This window comes from Leptodactylus fuscus, chromosome 3, assembly GCF_031893055.1.
Source record: "Leptodactylus fuscus isolate aLepFus1 chromosome 3, aLepFus1.hap2, whole genome shotgun sequence".
NCBI lineage: Eukaryota > Metazoa > Chordata > Amphibia > Anura > Leptodactylidae > Leptodactylus > Leptodactylus fuscus.
The window spans coordinates 5,478,203-5,504,330 of NC_134267.1; the positions used below are offsets into that span (position 1 = coordinate 5,478,203).

General features: G+C 39.8%; 1 protein-coding gene and 1 long non-coding RNA gene across 15 annotated transcripts in view; one reads left to right on the plus strand and one right to left on the minus strand.

Annotated features, from left to right (window-relative positions):
• LOC142197002 (uncharacterized) overlaps nt 1–15,055 on the minus strand; it is a 503,961-nt gene extending 488,906 nt beyond the window's left edge. The window contains exon 1 of the long non-coding RNA XR_012715287.1: nt 15,034–15,055. This is a non-coding gene — a long non-coding RNA (uncharacterized LOC142197002). The remainder of the gene's footprint in view (nt 1–15,033) is intronic.
• NRXN1 (neurexin 1) overlaps nt 1–26,128 on the plus strand; it is a 1,231,735-nt gene that overhangs the window by 471,375 nt on the left and 734,232 nt on the right. For 12 of the 14 annotated variants that reach the window (XM_075266983.1, XM_075266984.1, XM_075266994.1 and 9 more), the window contains 2 exons: nt 146–169; nt 1,157–1,318. In XM_075266983.1, the coding sequence (XP_075123084.1) occupies nt 146–169; nt 1,157–1,318 (186 nt within the window). The remainder of the gene's footprint in view (nt 1–145; nt 170–1,156; nt 1,319–26,128) is intronic. The other 2 variants (XM_075266986.1, XM_075266992.1) reach the window with 1 other exon arrangement.

The following is a 26,128-nucleotide window of genomic DNA, read 5'->3' on the forward strand; positions in this document are numbered from 1 at the left end:
TCACTCATGGAATGTGTCATTCTACTAACCGTTACCTGAATCAAAAAAATGTACTAACATGGTAGTGACCATCTTATTTTTTTAAGTAACAATCGTTATTATGTTCACAGTTTTTAATTTCCTTTCTCCCCCCTTCTCCACAAAGCACTCAGGCATTGGACACGCTATGGTAAACAAACTACATTGTTCGGTAGATATCATTCTAATTGTTTCTTATTTTGGGTTTGCCGTGTGTTTTTCTTTCTTTCTTTTAACTGTAGACATCATTACAAAAGAGGAACTGCGGTTGGTACTCTTCTGCTTACTTTCAACTCCTTCTTTTCATCTGTTGTTGACCTCCTTAGTTCTTCCTGTCCCTATCAAATTTTTATTTTTTCCTTTTTCTTTATCTTTGTTTCTTTTTCTTTTTCTTTTTTTACTCACACATAGGGGCATCATTAACTTTACTACCGTTTGCATCAAGCTGTAATTAACAAAAAAACAAGGCTAACCTTTGGCTGGCCCAGGTGGCTACTGGCTCGGCCACTCTCTAACCATTCATAATGCATGGCATGAAGGCTTGACTTGTATTGTCCATACATCTTTATCCATCACAAGCAGTCTGGTTACTTATCTCCCCCCTTTGTCTTTCGTTTCTGGTCTGTAGTGTGTCTGGCATGTGCACACTAGAGTGCGCTACATTGTTTCTTTTGCGGTTCTTTTGGTTTTCTTTTTGGTTTGCATGTTTCTTTTTTCGCTGCTGCTCATTTGTTATCAGTGCAAATAGTGGTGGTGCTTATAACCGCTTGCGTCATTAATGTCTCCCCCCTCCCCCCAAACGCATGTTTTAACTAGTCAATGACAGACTACTAAACTTACTAATACGTACAACAGCTGAACTAACCTAGAAAGCATTTTACTAACACCATTTTTGTGTCTGCTAAATAACTGTTCAGTTGCTGTAGGGACAATACTGACACTAGATCATTGATCAGACAACAGCTGAAATACAGTAGTTTAGATCCTTTTAGGGGAAGATGAAATCTAGAATCCAAGACCAAACTTCAAACAGACATGAAAATGGATTTCCAAACTAGGTTTCAAATCAGGCACATCCCAGAACTGCAGTATTTAGGTCTGAGTATAGCGTGTCCTTTCCCTGTGCTTTGTTATGTAGGTAACAATTTCAGTGGATGGGATTCTGACCACAACAGGCTACACTCAAGAAGACTACACCATGTTGGGTTCAGATGACTTTTTCTATGTTGGAGGTAGCCCCAGCACAGCTGACCTGCCCGGGTCACCAGTCAGTAACAACTTCATGGGCTGTCTAAAGGAGGTAAGTCTTATCTATTTGCTCTACAATGAATTAGGGGATGCTTTTTGACACAATGACTTTGGAGAATATCAATTGGTTTCATTTTATAATATCAGTCTATAACCTAAGGGTTGTGAATAATCCTGATGTCCTATTTCTTGCTGAAATGTCACCGATCTATTATCATGTGGAAATTGTATCTTAAGATCTTCATTTTTGGTACAAGGGAAGTAATTCTATAATATCTATGTGAGTTGATCATATTTCAGTAGTGTTGGGTGGTTATTGGCACGGATCCAGTAGTTCACGACCAATGATCGCGTCTTAAAGTGGCAGAAATAAGGTTGATGGGTGAACACCCATTGGGTATTCTGGTTTATGTCTTGTGTTATTGCCAGCAAGCGTGGATCCTCCTTTACAACGGACCTTATGGTTCTTGTCCTCTACGCAAAATTAGCAAGTAGGGGACTGATATGTGGCTTTGATTTTTTAATTAAAATTTATAATTGCATTAAAATAAACTGAATAGTTCTCATCAGCCAACATGGTGGTTTTCATGTTACCACTTCACAGATCCCTGTTCAGTCTTTGTATTATGATGTATAGTTAACATGGGCTGCTGAAACCAAACACATGGCTGCAGGGAATCTAGGTAGTGGAGGTACAGGCATGGTGGGAAATAGGTAAAATGAATATTATGTTATAGCATTCTAAGCTTTTGGTAAGAAATATCAAGGGCCTGGACAAGCCTTTAAATTCTACAAAAGTGAACACATGAAAACAGACTGGTTAGCTTTGATAAAATATTCTTTATTCTACGAGACCATTTTTTACTCTCCAAGCTCCAGTATGGCTCCAGTGCCCTTTGAAACACCGTAAAGAAAAACAGAATCACTCATACCATGAAATAGTAATTCTAAGTTACACACACTATTGACTTTGACAACTATATCATTAAGAAGGTTCGGTGTTACAGTGAATTCTATTGCTTAGTGTGTTATTCTAGATCCTATATCCCGTGCTGAGTAATTTTCATATATATATATATATATATATATATATATATATATATATATAAGTCAGTGCTCAACAGCATCAACAGCATATATACAGAATGAAATAATACTTCATAAAATTCAGGTTGGCTGTAGTCGCCACTAGGGGGAGCTCAGCTGCTGACTGCATACTGTATCGATATTGTGTTCAATATACATATACAAATGTTTCAACATATTCTGAAGCTTTGTAGCCTGAAATAACCAACTTTAAAAGCCAATAAGATTTAGCAATTTTGTGTTTGTGTTATATTTGGCATAGAGAGTATAGTCACTTCAAATAATTGTATCTTCATTTTGTTACCACCTAGAAAAATGCTGATTCTCATCTTTCATAGGATGCCAAGACTTAAGGACTAGTTATAACATAATGTGAGATATCATTAGTTAAAAACAGTCAAGAATGTGATTTTCTATGTATTATGAATGAAGTGCTGCATATTAAGTTGAAAGTTCCAACTCAGTTTTTAACGAATGAAAGCTCAGATGATGTTACAGCTAAAACTAATTCTTAGAATTTAGAATCTCAGCTTTCTTATGATACCAAAGCTATTTTTCTAGATGGTATAAAGCCAGAGATACGGCCATTGGAAGGGATCATTGCCCTTTGGTAAATGCTTCAGCTCTGAATGTATCTTCCCCTAATAACAGCTCAGTTAGAGGGTTGCCAAGGAGAATGTTACAGTCTGTTTTATAATAAAAAGGAAGATAGGATAATAAAGCAAATAACAAAAATGGTCACCAAACACCTCCCGACACAATACATGATAGTACTGATGAATATAAGAAACTTTGTAATATACAGTATCTTTTAAAGAAATATATTTCTCCATTATTAGGCTGCTTTTCTCTTCTTATCTTCACTCAGACTATTTATTTACATAGAATCCATATTTGTAATCATTGTCAAACACAGAAATCTATGGAGAGAGGAGGGGGAGGAGGAGGCTGTTAATTGATTTAATGGTAGAGTATTATCTTGATAGACAATAGTGTTAGTGTTCTAGCTCATACACAATATTGTCAAATGTGTCTTTTTCGGGGCAACACGGTAGCTCAGTGGTTAGCATTGCAGCACTGTAGTCCTGGGTTCGAATCCTGCCAGGAACAACATCTGCAAGGAGTTTGTATGTTCTCCCCATATTTGCATGGATTTCCTCCAAAAGACCTACTTATAGGAAAATAAACGTACATTGTGATCTCTATATGGGACTCACAATCTACATTGAAAGAAAAAAAGTGTCTTTTTCAGCAGCCTCCCCCCTTCCCTCTCCATAGACCTCTATTTAAAAAGGAACTCAAGTAAGCGGATAATGAAAGATATTTACTTAATAACATATATTGTAACATCTTATAGTCCCCTGTCCTGTTCATTTATGAAGAGTTGTTTTAAGTTTTTAGTTGTTTGTTTAATGGGCCGCACACTTTAGGTCTCACTATATGAATTGGCTCCTACCTTTGGGGTAGAAAATGCTGTATTTTCTCATAAAAATATTTCCATGTTAGGCTTTGATGTACAAGTAATGTGTGCTAGCATTTAGCGTGATCCAGAGCATAAAAGTTTTATACAATATCCTTTAAATGGCGGAGCACATCATTTTAAAGCAGTGTCTGGTTTTAAACATTTAACATTCAAGGTATCAGAACGGTGTCTGGCAGAAAAGAAGGCTGTTCAGGCATGAAAGTATGCAATCTGAATAGCTGAGTAACTAGAAAATAAGCTTGTTTCATAGAACAAATGCAATTCTTGTACCTGTAGTGCTGGAGCAAACCACACATCACTCCAGACACCGTGCGGCTGATGCACCGGGGACCTGAGCCAGACAGCACTTGCTAAAAATGAAACCCATTCTGGTCTTGTAATGGATAAAATCACCTGGTTAAGTGAATGTATAAAATGGGACATCAGTGAAGGTGGAAAAAGCTCTCCTTTATTTAGCTTAAAGGGAGTCTATCATTAGAAAAACAACTTTTTAACTTTAAAAAATCTATTCTACTTCTACCATCCATTCTTTTCTTCTCCCTGTTGTTTCTGATAAAATCTATTTCTTCTTAGGATCACGGAGCACCGGGACATCCCCCCTGTGCTCCGAGCACCCCCACGTCGTAACCTTATGCCACTCCTTAGCTGATTGTGTTCACTCCCGTCTTCCTCTTCTGTGGATCTACTGCTTTTCGCTGCTATCGATATGCTCAGTTTTCCAGAGAGCTACATGAGTAGTATGATTGTGTAGTAGACCACTGCAAAATGGTGGCCTGAGCATGCACAGTTGGCTCTGCTCAAATCAGAAGTGGGCACAGCCCCCTTGTGAAGCCCCCTTTCCCAGGACAGTATGATGTTTAGGTACATGAAGGTTTTTGAAAAGGAGCAGTCACCATTCTAATATTTATGTCTTGGTAAATACTGTACTTGCGGTAATGGAATTGCTAGGACAGCAATTCCCCAGTAGCTGTTGGTGAACCCTGGGGGGAGGGGCACAAAAGACAGCGAGCCCTAAGCTGAAACCCCCCACTGTCCCTTCCTGCTAGCCAGTCCTATCCTAAGCAATAGGTTGCAACTTGTCGAGGGGCCCTTCCTATATAACTGAGAACACAGAATGAAGACAAGGCAAACAACAAAGGGAGGTCAGCTAGCTAAGGGCCCGGTAACAGTCGAGCAATGCAGTACAGAATCAAAATCCAAGAGAGTAGTCAAAGGGTAAGCCAGAGGTCAGAGGTCAGCAATACAATAGAGGCATAAGAGGAGCTTAGCAGGGACAAAGTCTCAGGACAGAGTCTCAATAGTGAGTGAGTTTGTGTGGGTGGGTAGCATTTATATAGAAAGCCCAGGACCAACCCTAGACTTGAATGTAAGACAGGCTGTCAATCACAAAGGCAAGGCTAGAATTAACCATTCGATGAACAAAGACAAAAACGATGCAGGAGACCACTGTGATGGAAATTCTATTACGGAGGGGAGGAAATAGAGCAGTATTCACACAGTGCAATGAAAAACTCTAAGCAAAGAATCAAAATGAGCCTGGCTCCTGCGCCACAGCGCATGCGCGGAGGGTGACACAGAGACCCGAACAGGCAGAGATGTCACAACTTGCATGAAATAACAATTCTAAAGCATCTTTTATCACAATTCTGCATTATGTGCTCCCTCCGTTACATCATCTGAATAAACTGACAACTAGGCGTTACCATTGACCTTGTCAAAAGCAGCCTGGCACTGTCAACACTATATCAAAATATATAGGTACATGAATACCCCTTCCTCTCCCTATAACAACCAGTTGTCAACTTATTCTTAAATTTCTAGGAGAAATAATAGAACTAGAGCATAATACACATTTCAAAAATATGCTCCAGAATTGTAATTTTCATGAAAAAAATGAGATCTGATGATAAAATTACAGTCATGTTCTATAGAAACGGATATATGGATTTACAATCTATACAAAGATATGTTACACTGACATTTTATAGCAAAGAACATTTTTTTCTTGGTGTTGACAAGTGACTCGGACGTCGTCATATACATTAATACAGGTATTCATTTGGACGTATATTTTTCCATAGGAACACTCCAGATGGACTGACAGCTTCTCATTATTGAAACATAATTCTAGTACATATACAGTCATGGCCACTTTCTTGTGCCAATGAATGAATGCAAATACTTTATGACTAACAGCTAGTGATTATCTGACAAAGACTTACGCACTATGGGGCTTATTTATTTCTGCCAATGAACAAAAGTTCTTTACAGTCTATATTTTCCTAAGCGCCTCTTGTCCTTGGATCTTCATATTTCTTATTGGATTATCCACCTAGCTAGTGCACAAGTTCAGAAGGGCTGTCAGATACTTTGTGGATAATATAAGTGGCCATATTGAATGTTATGAGATCATGTTCTTGTTGTCTTCTTGGATAATTGTACATATTCACTGAATACATATGTAACACTCTTCAGACATGGACTGCAGTAACTAGGGGGAGTATAAATGATGTGGACACTAAAGTAGAGTCATGGTGTGGCTACAGTCGCCCACATCATCTGAAATCTGTGTCTGAAGAAGGTCACATTGTGATGATGAAGTGTTACAATGTTACATTGCTCTCTTTCATGATCAATAAATACATTGGCCAAGCGAATATGTAAAATTATGGAATGGGTGAGGACCATACTGAAGCATCCAACTAGCTATGGAGTGTTGTACATCTCTTCTGTCCCCTTATGTATGGTACGGTTGGCCAAACACTTGAGACAAATTTTGGTCAAAACAGCCTATACATGACTTGTAGTCTATCCAAATTCTGCCTGTTGTTCTTGGATCTCCTTGGCCTTTGGTTGGTCATAAAAATTGAGTTTATGGAAAAACTGATCTGGAACTCTATAATGTGTTTTATCTCTTCCCCCTTTAGATTCTGGTGACTTTTAGGTGTGTTTTTGTTGGCTTTAGTTATCCTGTACACAGGCAAATACTGTCTGGAAAATATGGACTGTATATATCTCACATTTCTTGGACTGAATATGAAACCAGAAACCAAAACTTCTTTTACTATGGTGCCTTCAAGTGACTCTACTGTCCCATCCTATAGACAGACCACTAGGATACGAGGAGTCACAGTCCCCAGACCATATTCAGTGCTGGTAATGCAGGCAATATATGGTCCAGATTTTTCAGACAGTATTTGCCTATGGGCAGCAGGTCTTATTCTGTCTATATACAAGGTAAAACCTGTCCCAGTCCATGGGCATTGATGAGATTAGGCAATCCTCCCATGTCTATGAGGTTCTGTTTACTGTCCCCGGCTACAAATGTTAAGAGAAGGAGGGAGAAGGTGTTTAAGAGCAGATAATGGAAAACATAGTCTTGTCCCACCGCCCACCGCCCGTGTATGGCTTGGTTTAGTCAAGCATATTCTATAGTTGGATCAATCGGTAGTCATACTCTATAGTTGGATCAATCGGTAGTCATACTCTATAGTTGGATCAATCGGTAGTCATACTCTATAGTTGGAGCAATCGGTAGTCATACTCTATAGTTGGATCAATCGGTAGTCATACTCTATAGTTGGAGCAATCGGTAGTCATACTCTATAGTTGGATCAATCGGTAGTCATACTCTATAGTTGGATCAATCGGTAGTCATACTCTATAGTTGGAGCAATCGGTAGTCATACTCTATAGTTGGAGCAATCGGTAGTCATACTCTATAGTTGGATCAATCGGTAGTCATACTCTATAGTTGGATCAATCGGTAGTACATCTAATGGCCACATGAAATTTCATATTTATGGTCCACTTTTAATAAGTAAACTGGATACACATGACGGGAGCGATGGAATGTAAAGGAACAAAAATAACATTCCTTAGCAGATGAATCTTGTGATAGGTTTTCGCAGAATAAGAAGTCTTACACTCGTGGAATATAATTCTTCAGTTTATTAATCAACTGACCACAAACTTCTGGAATAAAATTAATGATAATGAAAAAAAAGCTGCCTAGATGTGCAAGATACAATATATCTGGTATATTACAAACAAATACAAATAGTGTCTCGGCTTCATCACCCTGGTATAAAACCCGCAGAATTAATAGGGCCTCTACTAAAAATCTCAGCAGGATAATAATGTCGCATAGCTTGATTCATCCCACTCTTCATCCTTAAAAGATGGCAGCATAAAATTTGCTATCAATTTGCCTCAAATATTAAAATGTGTTCTGCAAGGATGATAAAGAAATGGGGACAAGCATGAGGGATTTTCTGGCCTTAAAATTCATAAATACACTGCACAGTAAAACTGTCCCAAGGCCGGCGAAGTGCAATAGACGAACACATAATATAGAGTTAATAAAACAGTTTCATGTAACATCTTAGACTAGGATTGAGACGATCTTAAGATTTCAGGATCGATTTTAAAATTTGATTTCCGATCATTTTCCAGCCGATCCCGATCGCGATTGTGAAATTTGCTCGATCAGTGATCGGGATCCGATCACTATCTTAGACTAATGCCAAGAAACAAAACATATGGATTCCTAGTTTAGAAATGGTTTGCCCAGGACTATGATATTGAGCTGAAATAAAGGTAGATACATTTCTACTGAAGGGGAGTCAGAAGGTTTGGTCACTCTGGTGCTGTATAGAGTAGCTGAGGAGTGAAATACTATATATACTATTCTATATATATCACCGTTATTTCTCACATCTCAGTCTCCCATTCACTTCCACCACAAAAACTGAGTAGACATCCCTGGAATACCAACAAGACAGCTAAATAAGGCAAGCTTCGAAGGTTGGAGAAGGTTGAGGGAGAAAAAGTGACTTGAAGAAAGAATTTATCACATAGAAGAAAGCCGATCTCAATCTTAAGTCTGCACTCAGCTCGGTAAAACATCTTCACTCCACTCCATCCCTTGGTGCCTCCTTTGACATCTCCTCAGATGATGATGTATTATATTTCTAAGTCAAGATTGACTATGTCAGAGAAAGATTCAACATACGTTCCCTACTAGAGATGAGCGAACAGTGTTCTATCGAACACATGTTCGATTGGATATCAGGGTGTTCGCCATGTTCGAATCGAATCGAACACCGCGTGGTAAAGTGCGCCAAAATTCGATTCCCCTCCCACCTTCCCTGGCGCCTTTTTTGCACCAATAACAGCGCAGGGGAGGTGGGACAGGAACTACGACACTGGGGGCATTGAAAAAAATTGGAAAAAGTCATTGGCTGCCGAAATCAGGTGACCTCCATTTTAGACGAATAGTGGATTTCAAATCCGGGCCATATGAGAATGTGAACTTTGTGACTATGAGACAGGGATAGCTGTACAGGCAGGGATAGCTAGGGATAACCTTTATTTAGGGGGGAATGTTATTAAAAATAACTTTTTGGGGCTCTATCGGGTGTGTAATTGTGATTTTTGTGAGATAAACTTTTTCCCATAGGGATGCATTGGCCAGCGCTGATTGGCCGAATTCCGTACTCTGGCCAATCAGTGCTGGCCAATGCATTCTATTAGCTTGATGAAGCAGAGTGTGCACAAGGGTTCAAGCGCACCCTCGGCTCTGATGTAGCAGAGCCGAGGCTGCACAAGGGTTCAAGCGCACCCTCGGCTCTGATGTAGGAGAGCCGAGGGTGCACTTGAACCCTTGTGCACCCTCGGCTCTGCTACATCAGAGCCGAGGGTGCGCTTGAACCCTTGTGCACACTCTGCTTCATCAAGCTAATAGAATGCATTGGCCAGCGCTGATTGGCCAATGCATTCTATTAGCCCAATGAAGTAGAGCTGAATGTGTGTGCTAAGCACACACATTCAGCTCTACTTCATCGGGCTAATAGAATGCATTGGCCAGCGCTGATTGGCCAGAGTACGGAATTCGGCCAATCAGCACTGGCTCTGCTGGAGGAGGCGGAGTCTAAGATCGCTCCACACCAGTCTCCATTCAGGTCCGACCTTAGACTCCGCCTCCTCCAGCAGAGCCAGCGCTGATTGGCCGAATTCCGTACTCTGGCCAATCAGCACTGGCTAATGCATTGTATTGGCGTGATGAAGCAGTGCTGAATGTGTGTGCTTAGCACACACATTCAGCTCTACTTCATCGGGCTAATAGAATGCATTGGCCAATCAGCGCTGGCCTATGCATTCTATTAGCGTGAACTGAGTTTGCACAGGGGTTCTAGTGCACCCTCGGCTCTGCTACATCAGATTGCTACATCTGATGTAGCAGTGCCGAGTGTGCATCAGATGTGTAGTTGAGCAAAACTGACTCAGCACTGCTAAGTCTCTGCATTCGCATAGGAATGCATTGGCCAGCCTTCGGCCAATCAGCGCTGGCTCTGCCGGAGGAGGCGGAGTCTAAGGTCGGACCTGAATGGAGACTGGTGTGGAGCGATCTTAGACTCCGCCTCCTCCAGCAGAGCCAGCGCTGATTGGTCGAGTTCCGTACTCTGGCCAATCAGCACTGGCCAATGCATTTCTATGGGGAAAAGTTAGCTTGCGAAAATCGCAAACTGACAGGGATTTCCATGAAATAAAGTGACTTTTATGCCCCAGACATGCTTCCCCTGCTGTCCCAGTGTCATTCCAGGGTGTTGGTATCATTTCCTGGGGTGTCATAGTGGACTTGGTGACCCTCCAGACACGAATTTGGGTTTCCCCCTTAACGAGTTTATGTTCCCCATAGACTATAATGGGGTTCGAAACCCATTCGAACACTCGAACAGTGAGCGGCTGTTCGAATCGAATTTCGAACCTCGAACATTTTAGTGTTCGCTCATCTCTATTCCCTACAACTTTCTTCAACTGTACGGAAACCTCCATAACCTGCCTCCACAATATTAAATATAAAAAGCTCCCAAACCCTACTTTCCATTAGTTTCAATCATACCTCATCCCCAACCTTAGAATGTTTTTTTCCTAGCCCTATGTCTCATCTTCAACCTATCTCTTTTTTTTTTTTTTTTTTTTTTTTTTATAAATGTAGATTGTGAGCCCCACATAGAGCTCACAATGTACATTTTTCCCTATCATTATGTCTTTTTTTTTTTTTTGGAATATGGGATGGAAATCCATGCAAACACAGGGAGAACATACAAACTCCTTGCAGATGGTTTTATGCCCTTGGTGGGATTTGAACACCAGGGCTCCAGCGCTGCAAGGCTGCAAACCACTGAGCCACCGTGTGGCCCCATCTTCAACCTATCTCTAACCATTGGTCTTCCTTTAAACGTCTACCATCATGTTCATCCTTAAAGGGGTATTCCAAACTCGCCTCTTCACCAACTTGCACACTGTGTGCTCTGTTCACTTCCTGGTTTTCTCGGTACATTGGTGGGCGGGGTCTCACTTGCTCTGTTATCTCTATTCAGAGATACATGTTTGCAGTCAGTAATGAGGAATGGTTGTAAGTAAATTAGTACAGTATCACTGGAAGATGCACAACATAAAGCTGATGAGATATAGAGCTGGATTTGATAGGTGATGAGAATCCCAAATTTACATGCTATAGGATCAAGAGTTATCTTGCAATAAACTCTGTTTTAGGTCTGTGTTTACATACAGAGGTAAGAGACTCCCTTTCTCAGCCCTTATCAGCAAAATTCAATTAGCAAACTGATATCTGGAAGAGGGAGATAAAGAGCTCAGAAATACAAGCTGCTCTGAGCACTCAGCTCCCCTCCCCTACTGAGAGCAGGGAGCTACATCACTTGTCTGGGGCAGGAAGATAAGACCATCTCATATAGTAGCCAAACAAAGCAGTTTGTTGATGAAGCAATTTATTTAGAAAAAGTCTTAAATCCACATAAGCTAGCAGTATGGAACAACCCCTTTAAGAAGTCATCTTTTGACCCATCCTCTCTATCTAGCTGTCGCCCCAACTCATGTTTGCGTCAAAACTCCTTGACGAACATGTATATCTTCAACTATCCTCCCATCTCTCATCCAATTCACTCTTTAACTGGCTATAATTGACCTTTCCGAGCCGACCACTCCTCCGAAGACATTTTAACAAGGTCACAAATGACTACCACTCTGTGCTCCTCTGAGACCTATACTGTGCAGCTGACACTGTAGGCCAGTCCCTCCTGTCCCATCACAGACTTCTCCCTCTCTTGGATCTCTTTCTGTATTACTTTAGAAGTCTCCTGGATAGAGGCTTGAGTGGACAATAGGGTAGAGGAGAGCGGTTGAGGAACACTCAATGCACTGCAACACCCAATAAGTCAAGGAGACTCCACAATAATGGAACACCCAGAGGACAACTGTGATCCAGGCCTGAAATTCCTTTCTCGTACTCATAGTGCCAGTGACCCTGGTATCTTTTAATGAGTTTACACCTTACCTATCTAGGATTGTAAGCAATTTTGAAGGGTCAAAACTACTAACAGATCTGTAACAATGTACCTAAACCTCCGGGGTTTTTCATTACTGGAAACCTCCAACCAAGCTATAAAGTACCTTTTTTTGGACATCGTCATACAAGATGCTTTTATGCCCCGTGGTACTTCTTAGCATTTATAGTCAAATGTCCCAAACTGCACTAAAGGATTCGTTATATTACTGATTGTTATGTAGACAATTCCTTTAAACTGACCGTCCAATTTTTTTCTATTTCTATATGACAACCCCATTATTTCTGCAGTGCCATCTTTTTACACCAATTTTGGTTGGGGTCTCTACTCATGCTCGTCCACTGAATAATATTTTTTTAAATTTGTATATTTGTAAGAGATGTTAAAAGACAGCCAGAGACAATTTGAGATTTTGAAAACAGACGAGAGATTGCAAAAATAGATGAGAATTTTTTTGCGAAATTTACGGCATTTACATTTGATGGATCAGTTTGAGAAATTGGAGGAAAACACAACAATACGGAATCATCATTTTGTTTTGAACAAAAGAACCATAAAAAAACCCCTAAATCGTCGCTCCTATGTATGAAACTTTGTGATTCCAAAATGTGGTTTAAATGACTTTTCTTCTTTAGAACCTTTAGCAAAAATTGTCAATCACTGTGCGGAAAATTGAGCCATTGTCCCAACATTTCAATTTGTGTTACAAGTCAAACGAAAAGAAAACGACTTATTGATAAGTAACGAGCGGCTTTCTTTTCTGGGAACAGAAATATATATTATTATACAGAATATGTGTGATATTGCAACATTGTATCATTTAAAGGGCTATTAGCATGTAAAGGTTATTCATTGTAAACCTTTTACACCAGCTCTTAAGTTTTTGAGATCTATTCTTGTATTGGGAGCCTTCATTGTAGGCATGAGGTGTTAGTGACAGATTAGGCAGAGGAGCTGCTATGTAGCCACTTAGACTTTCTTCTGTGTCTGTTTTTCACACATCTGTCCATTTATATTTGCTGTTTTGAAATATAAACAATTGAGAGTCTTCAGTAGTTGATATCTTTTTTAATGGCTAACTAAAATGATGACAGATTACTAGCTTTCAGGACTTCTCAGGTCCCTTCGTCAGGCATAATTTATTTGCTGTTTTGTATCTGCCCCTTGTTAGTTTTTGATGCTGAGCCTCTTTCGCTTTGCATCCATTTTTAGCAATGAATTTCATTGGTCTTGTTTTTGACCCAACCAACTTATCCAATGTTAATGGCCATCACTTGGATGCAAATACATTTTGATGGACGTTGAAAATGTTCCCATTTATCTCAATAGGGACTGTGGGGTTATCAAAATGAACGAAAATAGAATAGTGTGTGTATTACCCTTGTACTGTGACATCACTGTGTGTATTATCCTGTACTGTGACATCACTGTGTGTATTATCCTGTACTGTGACATCACTGTGTGTATTATCCCTGTACTGTGACATCACTGTGTGTATTATCCTGTACTGTGACATCACTGTGTGTATTATCCTGTACTGTGACATCACTGTGTGTATTATCCTGTACTGTGACATCACTGTGTGTATTATCCTGTACTGTGACATCACTGTGTGTATTACCCTTGTACTGTGACATCACTGTGTGTATTATCCCTGTACTGTGACATCACTGTGTGTATTATCCTGTACTGTGACATCACTGTGTGTATTACCCTTGTACTGTGACATCACTGTGTGTATTATCTCTGTACTGTGACATCACTGTGTGTATTATCTCTGTACTGTGACATCACTGTGTGTATTATCTCTGTACTGTGACATCACTGTGTGTATTATCCTGTACTGTGACATCACTGTGTGTATTATCCCTGTACTGTGACATCACTGTGTGTATTATCTCTGTACTGTGACATCACTGTGTGTATTATCCTGTACTGTGACATCACTGTGTGTATTATCCTGTACTGTGACATCACTGTGTGTATTATCCTGTACTGTGACATCACTGTGTGTATTATCCTGTACTGTGACATCACTGTGTGTATTATCCTGTACTGTGACATCACTGTGTGTATTATCCTGTACTGTGACATCACTGTGTGTATTATCCTGTACTGTGACATCACTGTGTGTATTATCCCTGTACTGTGACATTACTGTGTGTATTATCCTGTACTGTGACATCACTGTGTGTATTATCCTGTACTGTGACATCACTGTGTGTATTATCCTGTACTGTGACATCACTGTGTGTATTATCCCTGTACTGTGACATCACTGTGTGTATTATCCCTGTACTGTGACATTACTGTGTGTATTATCCTGTACTGTGACATCACTGTGTGTATTATCCTGTACTGTGACATCACTGTGTGTATTATCTCTGTACTGTGACATCACTGTGTGTATTATCTCTGTACTGTGACATCACTGTGTGTATTATCCTGTACTGTGACATCACTGTGTGTATTATCTCTGTACTGTGACATCACTGTGTGTATTATCTCTGTACTGTGACATCACTGTGTGTATTATCTCTGTACTGTGACATCACTGTGTGTATTATCTCTGTATTGTGACATCACTGTGTGTATTATCCTGTACTGTGACATCACTGTGTGTATTATCCTGTACTGTGACATCACTGTGTGTATTATCTCTGTACTGTGACATCACTGTGTGTATTATCCTGTACTGTGACATCACTGTGTGTATTATCCTGTACTGTGACATCACTGTGTGTATTATCTCTGTACTGTGACATCACTGTGTGTATTATCTCTGTATTGTGACATCACTGTGTGTATTATCCTGTACTGTGACATCACTGTGTGCATTATCTCTGTACTGTGACATCACTGTGTGTATTATCCCTGTACTGTGACATCACTGTGTGTATTATCTCTGTACTGTGACATCACTGTGTGTATTATCCTGTACTGTGACATCACTGTGTGTATGATCTCTGTACTGTGACATCACTGTGTGTATTATCCTGTACTGTGACATCACTGTGTGTATTATCCTGTACTGTGACATCACTGTGTGTATTATCTCTGTACTGTGACATCACTGTGTGTATTATCCTGTACTGTGACATCACTGTGTGTATTATCCTGTACTGTGACATCACTGTGTGTATTATCCTGTACTGTGACATCACTGTGTGTATTATCTCTGTACTGTGACATCACTGTGTGTATTATCCTGTACTGTGACATCACTGTGTGTATTATCCTGTACTGTGACATCACTGTGTGTATTATCCTGTACTGTGACATTACTGTGTGTATTATCCTGTACTGTGACATCACTGTGTGTATTATCCTGTACTGTGACATCACTGTGTGTATTATCCTGTACTGTGACATCACTGTGTGTATTATCTCTGTACTGTGTCATCACTGTGTGTATTATCTCTGTACTGTGACATCACTGTGTGTATTATCTCTGTACTGTGACATCACTGTGTGTATTATCTCTGTATTGTGACATCACTGTGTGTATTATCCTGTACTGTGACATCACTGTGTGTATTATCCTGTACTGTGACATCACTGTGTGTATTATCTCTGTACTGTAACATCACTGTGTGTATTATCCTGTACTGTGACATCACTGTGTGTATTATCCTGTACTGTGACATCACTGTGTGTATTATCTCTGTACTGTGACATCACTGTGTGTATTATCTCTGTATTGTGACATCACTGTGTGTATTATCCTGTACTGTGACATCACTGTGTGTATTATCTCTGTACTGTGACATCACTGTGTGTATTATCCCTGTACTGTGACATCACTGTGTGTATTATCTCTGTACTGTGACATCACTGTGTGTATTATCTCTGTACTGTGACATCACTGTGTGTATTATCCTGTACTGTGACATCACTGTGTGTATGATCTCTGTACTGTGACATCACTGTGTGTATTATCCTGTACTGTGACATCACTGTGTGTATTATCCTGTACTGTGACATCACTGTGTGTATTATCTCTGTACTGTGACATCACTGTGTGTATTATCCTGTACTGTGACATCACTGTGTGTATTATCCTGTACTGTGACATCACTGTGTGTATTATCCTGTACTGTGACATCACTGTGTGTATTATCCCTGTACTGTGACATCACTGTGTGTATTATCCTGTACTGTGACATCACTGTGTGTATTATCCTGTACTGTGACATCACTGTGTGTATTATCCTGTACTGTGACATCACTGTGTGTATTATCCTGTACTGTGACATCACTGTGTGTATTATCCTGTACTGTGACATCACTGTGTGTATTATCCTGTACTGTGACATCACTGTGTGTATTATCCTGTACTGTGACATCACTGTGTGTATTATCCTGTACTGTGACATCACTGTGTGTATTATCTCTGTACTGTGACATCACTGTGTGTATTATCCTGTACTGTGACATCACTGTGTGTATTATCATGTACTGTGACATCACTGTGTGTATTATCTCTGTACTGTGACATCACTGTGTGTATTATCCTGTACTGTGACATCACTGTGTGTATTATCCTGTACTGTGACATCACTGTGTGTATTATCTCTGTACTGTGACATCACTGTGTGTATTATCTCTGTATTGTGACATCACTGTGTGTATTATCCTGTACTGTGACATCACTGTGTGTATTATCCTGTACTGTGACATCACTGTGTGTATTATCCTGTACTGTGACATCACTGTGTGTATTATCCTGTACTGTGACATCACTGTGTGTATTATCCTGTACTGTGACATCACTGTGTGTATTATCTCTGTACTGTGACATCACTGTGTGTATTATCTCTGTACTGTGACATCACTGTGTGTATTATCTCTGTATTGTGACATCACTGTGTGTATTATCCTGTACTGTGACATCACTGTGTGTATTATCTCTGTACTGTGACATCGCTGTGTGTATTATCCTGTACTGTGACATCACTGTGTGTATTATCTCTGTACTGTGACATCACTGTGTGTATTATTCTGTACTGTGACATCACTGTGTGTATTATCTCTGTACTGTGACATCACTGTGTGTATTATCTCTGTACTGTGACATCACTGTGTGTATTATCCTGTACTGTGACATCACTGTGTGTATTATCCTGTACTGTGACATCACTGTGTGTATTATCTCTGTACTGTGACATCACTGTGTGTATTATCTCTGTACTGTGACATTACTGTGTGTATTATCCTGTACTGTGACATCACTGTGTGTATTATCCTGTACTGTGACATCACTGTGTGTATTATCCCTGTACTATGACATCACTGTGTGTCTTTTAAGAAAGTTGAGCATCTATGGGATTGAGATGTGACCCATCTACAGGAAATACTTATTAAAGGTTCCCACTGTATGATGGCAAGTAGCGATCTAGTGATCTTGAAAACCCTGAAAAATTGATACAAAATCTGTTATAAAATACCTTTTTGTTATAGAAAGAATAAGTTGTATTTGCTGAAAACATAAACCCCTTTAATATAAATCGGTTTCATTATTTTTATATTTATTCTCGCACCGTTACCCAATATAAATCTTGACTATATAACAAGTATCTCAGATAAAAAGGATAGTTGTGGCACCAACAACAAAGCAAATGGATTATTCACAGTAAACTAAGTCACGTATGGGGTTTAGTATACTTGGAAGCTACGATAGAAGATAAAACCGGTATATTCATGGAAAAGATAAACTGCACAGAAACGAATGTACAGAAGAAGAAGCCAAAAAGTGAGAATATAGAACTATTGATCAAGGGAAAGATTGTACTGACATTTTCAGCCGAAGAACCTTTAAAGAGCACAGTTGCTCTTTGCAGTCAGATAAAGACCTGATGGACAGGGAGCCTGCAAATATTCAAGGCGCGTACAAGACTCCATAGATCCATATACTCACGTTGTCTACTTGTCTCATGGAAATGTTTAGAAATTTACTTGTTTAGTTGTTGCAAAGCTGATTTTGTGAGAAGTATTCTGCATGAGGTTTCTTATAATATACTGTGATGACATGTTTAAGGCTGTTTTCTGCCTCAGATTCCTCTCCAAATTGTGGCCCTGTACAGCAGAGCTAAAAATTTCTGCCACAGGTTTACTCACTGACTAGCCTAGTTATTAAGATACAATACCAAAAAGGAAAACAATCGGGTGCCCCTGGTCGTCACATATAACCCCCACCTGGAGACACTAAGAGGTATCACATGCAAACTACATCCATTACTACAAAAAGACAACCGTCTAACATCCATATTTCCAGATCCCCCTCTCCTGTGCTACAGACAGCCACCTAACCTCAGGAATATGGTTGTCAGTAGCTCACTGACACCCCCAACTAACACAGGATCATTTCCATGCGGTCAGCATCGTTGCAAAACCTGCCCGCACATACTAATGACTGACAGGATAAAGATACCAAACTCTAACAGGGAATATCAAATCTGAGGTACGTTCCCCTGTAGCACACCCAATGTAGTGTATTTAATAATGTGCATCAAATGTTCCACTGATAATCTGTATGTTGGAGAGACCGGACAGCAGCTTAGAATGCGGATGAACTCACATCGCCATACAATTAGAGAACGAAGAATGGACCTTCCCGTATCAAAACATTTCTGCAATGAGGATCATAATATATAATATCATAATATCACTGATCACATGAAAATTTTGGTTTTGAGAGGGAATTTCAGATCAAAGAGAGAACGACGCATTCATGAGTGTAAATTCATGACCCTGCTTCAGACACTAGAGTGTGGATTGAATGTGTCACAGAGTTTCATGTCTCTTTACAGGAACGTGTGAACTGATAAGGACCTGTAAGTGTTTACATTGTCTCTACCAATTACTAACAACCCCCCCTTCCTCCTGGAATTCTAACACCCTATGTGCCTCCTCTGTATATAAATATGCTCCTTCAGAAATGTTTTAAATTTACTTTGATAAAGGACCGTAGAGGTCCGAAACGTCGTAATCTGTCATCATTATGAGTTAGCCATTAAAAAGGTATCAACTACTGAAGACTCTCAAGTTTTTTTTGTTTTTTTAGATTTCCAACCCACTGGCTAACACGGTACAAGAACGAACATTTTCATTGACTAGCCTTGGGCACGCTGGGGCTACTCCGTGCACAGAATCCACAGCAAAATCTAGCTAGACGCTTCTCTTATCAGTGCCCTGATTGAAAACAATGGGAAGCAGAATTTGGAGCTGAATTTGAGGCAGAATCCACCTAAAAATTGCCTCTAAATTCCTCCTATTGACCATTCCATACGTTCTCTTTCCAATAATGATCAGATTTATGGAGATTGCAACATTATTACGGACTCCATAGTATTTCTGAGCCTGAGACTGATGCAGATGGTGATAGGGATGCATTTCTCGCTACTGGTGGGAGTTGCGTGCTAGTAAACCTGCCTGTGGGTCCAATGGCTCATTTCTAGACTATATCCTTTCCATGATCCTTAAAATTAGGTAAGCATTAAAAATCCTCATGATATTGTAAGCAATGAATGGTCGACTGGGACGAAACAGTAACCATAAGGGTATGTTCATACAGAGGAATTTGGAGCAGAATTTGTCTGAAAATCAGCTCCAAAAGTGTAGGTGACAAATCTTTGGTGCTCGGTCCTTTTGTGTTGTCAAATTGTTGATGTGCCCTTCTTGCCAAGTGGAACATCTTGCACTAAGAGGCGAGAACACTATTTTCCCACTTATAGAGAAATCCTAAATAAAGGAAATATCGATGTTCTCTCTTATTGGTGCATACACTATCTCCTATAAGTTAACACATAAAGGTATAGTATCTGTCTTCAGTGGGGGAGGGTGAACGTCAAGGCTTTCCTTAGCATGTTGTGATATTGTGTTGAATTGTTTTTGCGAGAAACTTCATTATCTAACTGGAGATCAGCTAAGTATGGTCACATCTGTAGCACCAACTATCTCAAGTGTTTTCCTTTTTTTTTTTCTTATTGGAATAATATTTCTCAAGCCAACTGAACATTCCCAATATGTAAGACACCTATCAAACGTAAATGTCCAGAACAATGTGAACTTGTTGGAGACGAGTAGTAAGATACTGAGTGCCGGTCTCCTATGACATAGCGCACTCCAGCTCCTTGCGTCTTTGTGGAAATGTTGCAGATGGCAACATGTTAGGAGCAGCTGGTGGAGCTTTAAATTAGCCTCCAAGGGATTGCTGATGAGCAAATATATTATTAGGCTCCTTAGAGTAATTTGCCAGGATTCACTAAGCTGAAGTAAGGGTTATTGCACATAGAAGTGTGATGATAATTGGCGTTTGTGGTTTTAATATCTATGTAATAGCATAAAAGAAGAAGTATTATGCTTTTTTATGTTATTCCCTTATTTAAAGTGTCCATATCATTTTATAAAAGTCTATTGTACATCTAAGTATAATTTAGTCGCAAGTGTTTCCTTAAAAGTAGCAGAAAAGGTAATATCATCCACAAAGTGCGACAGTTTCGGCAAATACAATTAAACATTCCGTAATGGAAATTTGTAGAATTGTCTAATGTGTGTTCTAGGGAAAGAAAATGCAAATAAGCTCTTCTTGATAGAAAAAAAAGGAAAATTTTCTCTAGCGCCATCTTTTAGAAGGTATCTCCCTATAGATCAATGCCTCGTTTTCAAACCTCTTGTCATGATCTGAGATTAGGAAACACAAACCAGAATATCTCCTCCAAAACGAATAGGAACCCATCTGCCAACAGCTGTTTTGGAGTGATCCCCCATCAGTGGGAAGTGGGGTACCGTTTGGCTGGGTGATAGTGCCCAGACATGGATCAGAGGTGGTACGGTGTCTCCTTAAGGAGATTGTCTTTGCAGGTAACCTTTCACCTCCCATTTGTATTGATAAAACACCTTTAACACAATTTAAGGAAAGGTGCACACCCGCTCCAGTATGTAATAGATTGATAAAAACAACTGCAAATATAGAGAATTCTGTTTTTTTAGATACTAAAGAGATTGATATGTATCACTCAGTATGGAGTAAGATTCATATTGACCTGCTTGTCACAAACATCTATCTCCAACATTTCTAAGCTATAGTTGAAATCCAACATGCCCTACCCTATTTTCCCCCATTATCGGCCATCAGGGATGAGCCGGGACATCCCCATACATGTTGCATCGTTGGTGAAATTTGTGTCCTCAGCCAATATCCAATATGTAAGGATTGGTCAAAATAGAACCCTGGTTAAGTAGGTTTTTGCACAGTCCGAGAATGACCCCTTTAAGGTCAGCTTCTTATTCTATGTTTATGTGATACTTGTTCATATGTTACTGAGGAGCGATACAGTCAACTTTGCTCTTAACTGGACATTTCCAGACTTGTGTGTCACAAGATGATTAGACCAACAAGACATCATGATTTTGCAACATTGTGTCACATGCTGATATGGTATGGGGAACATTAACTAAGACTGACATATCATATGCTATGAGTTTTAATAAACCAGTCTGGCCGAGGCGTTGAGTCCGATCCCCGTCCTGCACCATCTACAGTTGTGGACGTGCAAAGGACCTTGCGCCAAACGTGCACCTAAATATCTCTCTATAGACACTTAATATTCTATTGAGGAGCCGACTGAATGGAAACGATAAATGATGGAGCTCTCTGGTGCACAAAATCTTTGTATTCTGTAGACTATGTAAAATCCATTTACTTCTGTCAATAGAGCAACACACATATAGGAAAAGTTTTATCGTCGTGCGCAGAATTTCTCCCACTTGCTTATAATTATTTGACTTTTTCAGTCTCTTACATATCAATTTTACTTCTCAGTCCCATAATTTACTCCCACTAAGTAAATCAGTGGTTATTTTATATAATCTCTATATCTTGTATTACTTGATAGCTGTGCATTGTAATCATCTGACATGCTGCCTAGTTCCCCGCACTGTGATGGATTGATTCTCCATTTTGTGATAGTGGAAGCAATTATTATTTCTGCCTAGTAAGAATGACATCATCATTGTAGCTAAAGGGTCTGGATGTGAGGATCTATAAAGTCAATACTCATTGCATTCATTCAGTGTTTCAGCATATTATCAGAGTTTGTTGGTTTATTAGTTATATTCATAGGTTCTGTCTTGGCGTGTAGCCGCTCTACTGTAATCAAACCTATATACAGATCCATACGTAGGGCTTGCAGTTATGGGTTGTACTGTACATGAGTAAAATTAGAGTCAGAGACAGATAAGATAATAATTCAGCCTTTCATTGTTAATTCCTTTGGTACTTTGGGCAACAGTTCTGAATAGGAGTCAGAAGTGGGGTCCCATATCTACAAAGTCCATATGCTGCACCATAATAGTGGCCTATGTAGCAATATCAATGCCATAATTCTATACCATAACTCCTAAATCTATGAGTGCGGTGTACCGCCATGATGCAGCTCCCTGATCTGGTGGTCCCATGACCGGTAGGGGCTAGGAACTGTAAGAGCTGCAAAGTCCTGAAGGACCCAGATTTATGTAGGGCATAGGGTTGAGCCATCTTGAGATTTCAGGATCGATTTTAAAATCTGATTTTCGATCATTTTCCACTCGATCAAGATTGTGAAATTTGCTCAATCGCCGATCAGAATCCGATCTTTTCCGATCCCGATTGCTCAACCCTAGTCAATGCTTCTCTATGGGAATAGTCACTTTTAGGGTTGAGCCGATCTTGAGATTTCAAAATCCGATTTCTGATAATTTTTCAGCCGATCCTGATTGCGATCGTGAAATTTGCTCAATCACCGATCAGAATCTGATCTTTTCAGATCCCGATCGCTCAACCCTAGTCAATTCTTCTCTATGGGAATAGTCACTTTTAGGGTTGAGCCAATCTTGAAAATTCAAAATCCGATTTCCAATCATTTTCCAGCCAATCCCGATCGTGAAATTTGCTCGATCGCCGATTGGGATCCGATCTTTTGCAAACCCAATCGTTCAACCCTAGTAGGCTACATTCCTACTGTAATTAGGGCTAAATATAACATCTTCATTTACAGGAGAAATTATAAAACAAAAGTACTGGTAAGATGCCCTCCGAAGATCTAGCAATTTGTGCTATTAAAAAAAAATGTGAAAAATGTGAAAAAAGAGATTTTCCTGTACAAAAAAAAAATAAAAAAAAATGCAAAAATAAAAATAACCTAAAAATAAAGCCCTATAATTATAGAAATAACCTGAACAAACAAAAAAAATATGGTAGCCTTCAAAACCAAATGTATGAAAAACCCTGGAAACGTGTCGGGTCCTGAACCAGGGACATTGGCTGGTATAGAAGTGATTAACCAAATCTGAGCTTAAATAAGATATGTATGTAGCTTATTCACACAGTCTGAGTTAATCAAGTGTAGAGAAGTTATAAGGAAGTGTCTGGAGGACCCAGAATGTCTGTATTAGATGTAAATAACCCTTAATATTTTTTTAGTTCGCGTACAGCTTCATTTCTTCATTGGTGGCGCTGTTGAAACATTGAACACTTGACGATTCCAGCTTATTGTTGAGAATCTCAGTATCTGGATACTTTGTAATTAGCTTATAGGGGATATCTCATATAATACATATAGATTTACAAAGCAGACAATCCCTTTAAGGCAAACCTGATTTCTACTTTATATAGGAATGATCCCTTTAATTCTTTGAAGCAGGATAAAATAATAGAATCTCCTTCCTGCTGTCCTCATCTGACATGGAGCCATTACATGACACAGTGTGAGCAGGAAAACAGACACCTCGTGTTATGAGAATATTCATATGAACATTTTAGCTTTACAGTACATTGCTCAACAATGGAGCAGATGGATTTCTTCCACTGCTGTAACTCTGTTTGTTTCCATCAGCATCTTCCAAAAAGGTAAAACGACAGAATTTGTTTTTCTTTGTCTTTATTCTCTCTTTTGATGATATTTTTGTAGACTTTGGAATGGCTGAATGCGTTTCCTTGTTTATGTATCCTAAAATGTGATAACATAAACCAGCTCTTGTAGGCTGAAATGCTAAATTGATACTATCTATCAGATCCACAGTTTGTCTTCTGGGTAGACCGCCCCCGAATTATACATTACTGGAAAATGAATTAATATGTCACATTTGCCTTGGAGCAAGACTACATATTGTGGAAAAGTATCCAATTATCATTGTTTGTCACTGCATAGAGAATAAATAAAGCATGGTTTATTTGGTGCTTGGCAAGCCTACAGCATGACACATTGTGAACTGTTACAACATGGCATCCAGGAGATACAACTGCATGTGGAAACAACACATTGCAGGCTGTATATACTTTAGCTTCTGTATACAGTTGTGTACACACTCTAATTTGGTTAAGGACTCCAATTTGTCATAAAACTAATGCAACATAATATCATAGCCTACCAACTAAAGCTTTGAGAGTTTGCAATTCACCCTCCCCCTCTGGTCATTGAAAGAGATTGGAACAAAATTTATTTCAAGTGGTGGACAGCTTAAAGTGTTAAAAGTGGCTACATCTGTATAGGATAGTGAGCACATCACTTTCTGATAACATATCCTGAAATCATAATGGCATAGTTATATACACTCACCGGCCACTTTATTAGGTACACCTGTCCAACTGCTCGTTAACACTTAATTTCTAATCAGCCAATCACATGGCGGCAACTCAGTGCATTTAGGCATGTAGACATGGTCAAGACAATCTCCTGCAGTTCAAACCGAGCATCAGTATGGGGAAGGAAGGTGATTTGAGTGCCTTTGAACGTGGCATGGTTGTTGGTGCCAGAAGGGCTGGTCTGAGTATTTCAGAAACTGCTGATCTACTGGGATTTTCACGCACAACCATCTCTAGGGTTTACAGAGAATGGTCCGAAAAAGAAAAAACATCCAGTGAGCGGCAGTTCTGTGGGGGGCGGAAATGCGTTGTTGATGCCAGAGGTCAGAGGAGAATGGCCAGACTGGTTCGAGCTGATAGAAAGGCAACAGTGACTCAAATAGCCACCCGTTACAACCAAGGTAGCCAGAAGAGCATCTCTGAACGCCGCACAGTACGTCCAACTTTGAGGCTACAGATGGGCTACAGCAGCAGAAGACCACACCGGGTGCCACTCCTTTCAGCTAAGAACAAGAAACTGAGGCTACAATTTGCACAAGCTCATCGAAATTGGACAATTGAAGATTGGAAAAACGTTGCCTGGTCTGATGAGTCTCGATTTCTGCTGCGACATTCGGATGGTAGGGTCAGAATTTGGCATCAACAATATGAAAGCATGGATCCATCCTGCCTTGTATCGGTAACGGTTCAGGCTGGTGGTGGTGGTGTCATGGTGTGGGCAATATTTTCTTGGCACTCTTTGGGCCCCTTGGTACCAATTGAGCATCGTTGCAACGCCAAAGCCTACCTGAGTATTGTTGCTGACCATGTCCATCCCTTTATGACCACAATGTACCCAACATCTGATGGCTACTTTCAGCAGGATAATGCAATGCCATGTCATAAAGCTGGAATCATCTCAGACTGGTTTCTTGAACATAACAATGAGTTCACTGTACTCCAATGGCCTCCACAGTCACCAGATCTCAATCCAATAGAGGAGCATCTTTGGGATGTGGTGGAACGGGAGATTCGCATCATGGATGTGCAGCCGACAAATCTGCGACTGCAACTGTGTGATGCCATCATGTCAATATGGACCAAAATCTCTGAGGAATGCTTCCAGCACCTTGTTGTATCTATGCCACGAAGAATTGAGGCAGTTCTGAAGGCAAAAGGGGGTCCAACCCGTTACTAGCATGGTGTACCTAATAAAGTGGCCGGTGAGTGTAGTATGATTAAACAGACATATGTCCATTAAGTGTAATCATAGGGTGGTAGAGGTATGGATAAAAGGAAAAGGGAAAGAAATGAATGTTATAT